Source organism: Cornus florida, unplaced genomic scaffold, assembly GCF_030987335.1.
Source record: "Cornus florida cultivar Cherokee Brave unplaced genomic scaffold, ASM3098733v1 CherokeeBrave_3.0.0_Hap2_Chr07, whole genome shotgun sequence".
NCBI lineage: Eukaryota > Viridiplantae > Streptophyta > Magnoliopsida > Cornales > Cornaceae > Cornus > Cornus florida.
In genome coordinates this window covers 41,649,663-41,657,157 of record NW_026775577.1, presented here as the reverse complement: position 1 = coordinate 41,657,157, position 7,495 = coordinate 41,649,663, and the positions used below count along the sequence as shown (strand labels likewise).

General features: G+C 33.4%; 1 protein-coding gene across 1 annotated transcript; it reads right to left on the bottom strand.

The window, feature by feature from the left end:
- Positions 1-1,957: 1,957 nt before the first annotated feature.
- Positions 1,958-7,160, bottom strand: LOC132267102 (nicotinamidase 1-like). The gene is made up of 5 exons (XM_059768156.1): positions 6,814-7,160; positions 5,532-5,715; positions 5,278-5,411; positions 4,949-5,131; positions 1,958-2,259 (listed from the first exon to the last, which is right to left on the bottom strand). Exons 1-5 carry the CDS (start codon positions 6,952-6,954, stop codon positions 2,176-2,178), a joined length of 726 nt encoding a protein of 241 aa, XP_059624139.1. The 5' UTR covers positions 6,955-7,160; the 3' UTR covers positions 1,958-2,175.
- Positions 7,161-7,495: the final 335 nt, after the last annotated feature.

Sequence of the window (7,495 nt, the reverse complement as noted above, 5' to 3'; positions counted from 1 at the left end):
GATTTTGAAGAATTGTGATATATGGCTGTGTGTATTGATTATTATGTTATAAATGTTGAACGGACTCCAATTACATGACCCCGGCTTCTTTTCTATTCCCATTCTTTGGTTGTTGGCTCATGGGAGTCCAAAACCGGTGTTTTAGACATTACCTACTGAGCTGTTGTGCTCACCCCTTATCTTAATATTTTTAGGAACTAGAGGAGTATGGACGTATGACTTGTATCCATGGACTTAGATGTCGCTGCCATTCTACTTGCATTTGTGAGTTTTTTTTGTGATGTTAATGATATAATGTAATTTTATGCATTGACATAAGAAATGACGGTAATGCCTTAAATGACCTTGGGTTCGGGTGAAGACCCATTTAGCAATTCGGACTCTCGAGTTCGTGTCGTTACAGTGTCGATTTAAGAGTATTATACTAAATAGGTAAACTCAAATCCAATCCATTTAATAATCGTGTCAAGAATCCTCAACGCTAACTCAACCCGTTTATTAAACAGGTAAACGTGTTAATCCGTTTAATAACCTGTTTATCAAAACGAGACATTTAATATTTAATGAAATACTAAATAATAGAAAAAAAAATTTCATAATTAACTTGAATATTCAAAAAAAAAAAAAAAAATCATAAAGCATATATAAGCTTTATGTTGAAATGACTTAACTATCCATAATAATTGGGTTTAAACAAGTAACATATTACATAGGTCATATTCACGATTATAATATGTTGAGTTAAATGGGTCATAAACGGGTTACATGGGTTGAATCCCTCAACCCTAACCCGACACGATTAAGTAAATGGGTTCATCGTGTCGACCCTTTTATGACCCAAACCCATTAATACCAAATCTAAACTCTTTAAACTCGTGTCGTGTTCGTGTCGTCTTGTAATTTGTCACCCCTACAAACAAACAATACAAAGAAATACATTTTACTCAATATTATTGTTAAACATCTTCATTGCCAAATTTATTCCACAATTTGTGAGAAATTATGCAATTTTATTTAATTTTATTTTATTTTTTTAATTGTGAGAAAATATGTAATGCATTTTTATTTTATTTATGTAATTGTGAGAAAATATGTAATGTCTTTTATTTATTTATTTATTTGTAAAAAAATATGTTAATTTAAATTTATTAAAAGAATTATTCCATTCAAATTAAAAAAAAAAAAAAAAAATCATGTGCTTGAAAAAATAGCCGTTTTAATAAATACAATCAAACAAAAAAATAAATATGTTTTCAACTTTTTTCACTCAAAATGTTAAATATATAAAATAAAAAAAATACAAAGTAAATAATAAAATAATAAATAGTGATTAAACCATACCGTGAACAACCGGTAGCAATACACGGTAACTAGCCACATCAACAACCAGTAGCAATACACATCAACATTGCTAGCCATAGCTATACCGGTTGCCGTAAGTTGTTGCTTGTATATGCTAGCATCCTCGTACCTTCATTTCTGCTACATGAATGATTTGTCATGTGAGAGGGTCGCGTTTTGGAAGAAATTCTACCATTTTACATATTTCATGGGCAAACTATGTTTATATCTTTAAAAACTACATAAATCATTGTAGAAAGAAACCCTAAATGGTAATGTACATTTGTACATTTTATACTTTTTAGTACCAACATAAAAAATTAAAGATTACTGTTGAAAAGTCACAGTTTTTCTATTTATATGAAAACCGGGACAGCTATAAATTAGGGAAAAAATCTTTAACTTTATAACTAGTTGGAAACTAATCCTCATTTAGCTAGTATCCTAATTTAGTTAGGAAAATCCCATATTTTATGGGATTGAAACTTTATTCTTTTTCTTATTGTACAGATTGTATTTGGCTATATATGGCCAACTCTCCGTGATGTATTTTTTATTCCCAAGAATAATAACTTCAGTTCTCGCTTACAATTACCAATATAGAACACACATGAACTACACACCCTCCAAACATGAGAACCATGTATTATTGATATAAGGACATTTGTACATTGTATACTTCTTAGTACCATCATCACACATCACACATCACACATCACACATCACACAGAAAGTTAAAAATTACACATAGAACAGCCATATACACTATAAGCCCTTCAAACACGAGAAGTTTGCATTCCAGAATATTCACAGAGAGGGTCGAGATTATGGCCCCTAGAGTGTATCAAACGACACTTCAGACACCACCTTTGCTCCCCTTCCCTTGGCCATATAAAGGCCAATGTGATGCATCAGCTCCTGCCACCGAAAAACAGAATAACGACAATAATGAAGAAATGTGTCTACAAGAAATGAAATATCTACATTTAAATACGCAAGCAATTCACGTGTAGTGTTTTGCTGGTGGAGATGCATTTTGGAGTCTATTTGTGGCATCTGTAATCTGAACTGTTTTCACCGTGAAGAATTTTAGAGAATCAACATTTTTTCGTTTAGGTTTCAGAAGTTCAAGCCTGAAGTTCCCCATTTCTCCATTGAATGTTACCACTAAAACCTTCTTCAGTTAGGTTTCTTGTATCTAATGGAAACAAAGACATTTTCACAGCCCGTCTTTTCCTAATTATGAAAACTTACCACATTTACCACCATATTTATACCCACTGTTGCACATAGTAATTTTCATTGCAAGAAACCGAATGTGGCTCTCCTGCCTACTTGATCCACATCTGAAACTAATCCCTCTACCAAAAATCCATATGTAGGATACTATAGGAGCTCTCTCGTACAATTTAAACAAGATAGAGCGAATGATACAAAGGGTCTCCAAAAAGGCATTTTCAGTTAGGTTGTCAAAATTGCTAAATGCCTTGTATGTTATTGAGAGAGTTTATATTTTTAGATAGAGAAATATTTGAGAATCAATCTTAGGTTCTTCTTAGATTATCATTTTTTATGTTAGTGGGATAATCAAAGCACGGGGCTGAATTGAGAATATCTATCCAAGCATCGACCGAGTGGTTCGTTTAGAACGAGACAGGATGACTAGTGGTTTAGACTGAAGTCACTAGAGATGTAGATTTGTGAGGAACGGATGCTGTTGACAAGTGAAAGGATTGCCTGGAGACTTTCAGGTGAAAAGCTCGGGATCTTCTGTGTTAGGGGGTAACTAGGGAATTCTGGGGTAGAGTCTGTTAACCTAGATTGTACTCGCTTTTGGGTCCCGTGGTTTTTCCCTGCTCAATGTTTTTCACATAAAAAGTATTGTCTCTAATTTATCATATTTATTGCATTATAAATTTATATAAATTAAAAAGATAGACACATAATCAAACTAAGAAACTGAATTTTAAACAAGGATTAATGTTAATTCAAAAAGTCAAGTAGGAGCAACCTAATATCCATAAGATCTAATTCACCGACAATCTGACACATGAGAGCCTCAGGTAAAGGTCCCGCAATATTTTTATCAGAAATCCTTCCCACCCCCGCTACTAGGGATGGTCGATGAGATAAATAGAGGTAACAAAATAAAACAGATGATGTAAATGTCACGAAGTTTAAACGGGTAGAGTGAATTAAGTTGCAACCGTTCAACTCATTAACAACTCAATGAAGCTTTGCCCCAACTACCGAAGTTGGCTAAAAAAGTCTGCATCCGCTGTTTAGCTCTTGCTGGCATTATTTATCATTTGAATCAAGTCCATAATATCTCTTCTCATACCATCAAACTCAGGCCAGGTCCTCTTACTTCTTGCTCTGGTAGAATTGATATAGCTCAATCTTTGGTCTTCATTTTACACAACCAAACAATTTTGACATCTACTTTTTATTTATTTATTTTGTTAGGCTAGTCATCCATCTCAACATCCTCGATTTGGCTACACATTATACAACACAAAGCATGGCTAGCCCAATCTTATATTATTTCTGAAAATCTCTCGGCTAATAGTTGGTTTAAACAAAATTCACATTAAAATATTTTTAGGTAAAAAAAATTGATGATCTCATTTATTTTTCCACCATAAAATTGACTCATAAAATTTTAATCACATTTTTTTTTTTTTTTTTTTCATAAGTCATAAAATTTTAATCACTTAATTTCAAGAAATGGAGCCATAAAAGTAATATTCAATCAATACTCAGTTTTATTTAAGAAAGAATTTCATTTACACTCCCTCTTAAAAGATAATTTACTAATAGTTTTAAAAGGCATGAAAAACATTTATATAAGCATGTATATATACACAAATACAGGCATATAACATATGTAAAGGCCAATATATAGGAACGTGTATAAGAGAATTATGTATAGGTGTATATATATGTTCATATATAAATTTGTTTATATATGTGTGGAGATTCATATACATGTGATGGCGTGTGTAAGTTGTAAATGCATAGTCCAGAGTGTGTATTTGGAAAAACTCAAATCATTTTCAGATTCTGCAAGTTATTTCAAATTTTCTAAAATTTGCATAGAGCAATTTACAAGCAACCAAACAATTATAAATTCTGAAAATATTTCACATAAAATGTTTCTTGTAGAAACAGAAGGACCATTAATGCACCACAAAAGGTTTTCTAGTGAAACAATTATGTTTTCCGTTCAAGCAAAACATATCAGATTAGACCGTCAAGAAAGCACCCAATGCACAAAGCATTTTATGATTAAATGCATTTAAAACTTAGAATCTTTAGGAGGAGGGCCTTTTTATTTGAACTTACATAATATTATTTACCCACGTCTACATGATTTTATAGGTAGTTATTATGTTCTGTTAAAATATCCACGAGTTTCAAGAGTAATGATATATATGATGCTCCATTTCCGCATATTCTAGCTTTCTGAAGTGTGAGATTCTCATGGTTAGTACTAAACCCGTCCACCACAATCGTCTAATTCAAGTTCAACAATTACCTAAAGATCCCTTTGTAACAACAACCCTACAAGTCAGATAAGAGAATGCATGCTTTGAGATCAATGTACCTGCGGATGAGGTGTAGCTTTGATGGTACTGGCTACATGAGCAGGGAGATCAAAAGTAGCACATCCGCGGGAATACACAATCACATTCTCCATAGGGGCAAGAAAACCACGGTTTCTTGCCGACAATGCAGAGCATACAAAATCCAGCACGCATATATCTGTGCATATCCCTACAACCAGTATCTTCAAAAAACAAAAGGTCGTCAAATCACAAAGATAGTCCCGCTACTGAGTAAAAAAATAACTGAACTTTTACGATTGTTTTTCAACCAAGATTCACTAAAGCAGAAAAAGTGAAGCTTTCTCTGTGGGATATACAAAATGCTTACAGTTTTGATCTGGTTGGTCTTCACCCAATTTACGAAAACATTAGAGCCATCTTTCTCAATCGAACCAAGAAACCCATCAATGCAATCCTTGCACCTGAGTGTTGCATTTGGTTCATTTTCCAACCACTGCAGAGCTGCACATCATACGTAGGAAGCAACGTAATAGAATTAAACTACATCAGCTGTTCGAGTTGCTACTAGTATATTCAGCTAATAAATTCTACTATAGAAACAAGGCAGAAGAGACAAAGTACCGGGAACCAATTTCGATTCATCTGTTCCAGCTATACAGTGAGGAGGATATGGGTGCTCGGGGACATCAGGATGATGAGAATCAAGAAAAGCGAAAACAGGCCATTTCTTTTCACAGAACACCTTTGCAAGCCTCACTGACTCATCAACCATTCCGGAAATTTGTTTATCAGGCGCTGTTGGAGCCTGGATGAAAAGGGGAGAAAAAAATTGATCAAAAAAATGAAATAAATATCAATATTTCGATGCAATAATTTGCTATTAATTTACATCAATAGTGGTGGTATAATGAACACCTGCCAACGAAGTGATACCGATAGGTTCAAATCAGCAAAGAAGAAAAGTTCAGTGGAAAAAACCTTTAAAATGGCCATCAAAGCAAAACCACAAAACTAAAAATACAATTAAGGCATGTTTGGGAGCAAAAAAGCAGAGCCATGGAATTGGAATTGAATTTGGTGGGAATTTGGTTTATGATAGGAAAAAATAAAAATAACAAACAAACAAACTTAGTTCAAAGCTGAATTAAATATCCTTCGATTCCAATTCCAAGGTGCTAATTCAGTACTCCCAATCGCAACAAAAAGATAAATCTTTTTACTAAATGCAAAACCAAATAAACAAGGTTCAAGTAAAAAATTGAAGGAAAGAAAACAATTTGCAAATAAACAATATGTTTCTAGAGAAAGCTTAATAGTTAAATTGGGCTCAGTTGAGTGGAAATTTATTCTATTGGATTTCAAGTGGTGAAAATGCTCACATTAAAAGATTTTTAATTTCTTTTATCTTCCACTGTTTTTCATTTAAAGAAACAACAAAATAAGGAGAAAGAAAAAATAAATCAAAATTCAGAATTATATTATATTTTTCACCATATTGCCATCATTAGAAACAGAAAATAACATAGACAATAACCATCTGCTTTGGCTTTCCCTTTCCTAGCAACCAAACAGAGGGTAAAACAAAAAGGACAAAAATAAAATAAAACAATCTCTGAAAATATGACCAAAACTAAATCACAAATCACTAAAAGGAACAAACAAACATGAATTGCCGAAAAAAGTATATTATTATATAATAAAACGTATAAATATAAATACATATACACACACATAAATATGTATTATAAAACAGGATCGGATCTGAATGGTGTGCGATCGATTGAAATTGGACATAACAGAAAGAATATATTCATATATGTGTGTGTGTGTTTTTTATATATATTATATGATATGATAGGATAGGATAGGATAAAATATATAAAACCAGATTAGAAATATATACCAAATGTCCAGCTCCGACGGTGCAGAAGCCATTAACGACGTCTACGAGAACCAGACCGGTGTTGACATCCCCGGCGACGACCAGAGACTCCTGGTCAACCACAAGCTCGTTCTTCAACAGATCAATTGTTTGAGACACCATTTTTTGTGATGAGAGAAACGAAGATTGAGTCGGTGATATATATAAGCCTGATAATTAGATATGGAAATCTATCTAAAATCTGCGTGTATGGTTATGGATGTGCATTGAAGAAAGAAAGCAGAGCTATGGGGGTTTTTTCACTCTCTCTAGAGAAAGACTTTGAATTTCTCTCTCTGGATTCAGTTGGTCGGATGGATAATCAGTCAATATAAGGCAGAAAAGAGACAAAAATATGGGTAATGGGTACGTCAAATCTAAGTGAATCTCTTTATCACCGTTGATTGTGAATTTCCCTGGATTAATAATACTAGTTTTTGGGAGGTGGTGATGCGGTCACCCGGGGTTTCAGTTTGGCAGGTGACTGACACAGAATATATGACACGTAAAATGAACCCCTTCAACTATTAGCCAATTGCAGCAACTTCCTTCGGAACTATAAACAACCCCTCTTCAACTATGAAATTTGTGATGTGATCGTGGGGTTTTGTGATTGGATTTTGCTAATCATTTCTTGTGATTGGATTTGGGGGAGGGGTTAAGA

What these genes read in the sequence shown, in the direction of transcription:
- LOC132267102 (XM_059768156.1), bottom strand. Translation starts at nt 6,954, where the DNA reads ATGGTGTCTCAAACAATTGATCTGTTGAAGAACGAGCTTGTGGTTGAC. An exon ending in AGACCAACCAGATCAAAACT is followed by an intron (nt 5,132 to 5,277) that starts GTAAGCATTTTG and finishes TGTTTTTTGAAG; the next exon opens with ATACTGGTTGTAGGGATATG. An exon ending in AAGCTACACCTCATCCGCAG is followed by an intron (nt 2,260 to 4,948) that starts GTACATTGATCT and finishes TTTCGGTGGCAG; the next exon opens with GAGCTGATGCATCACATTGG.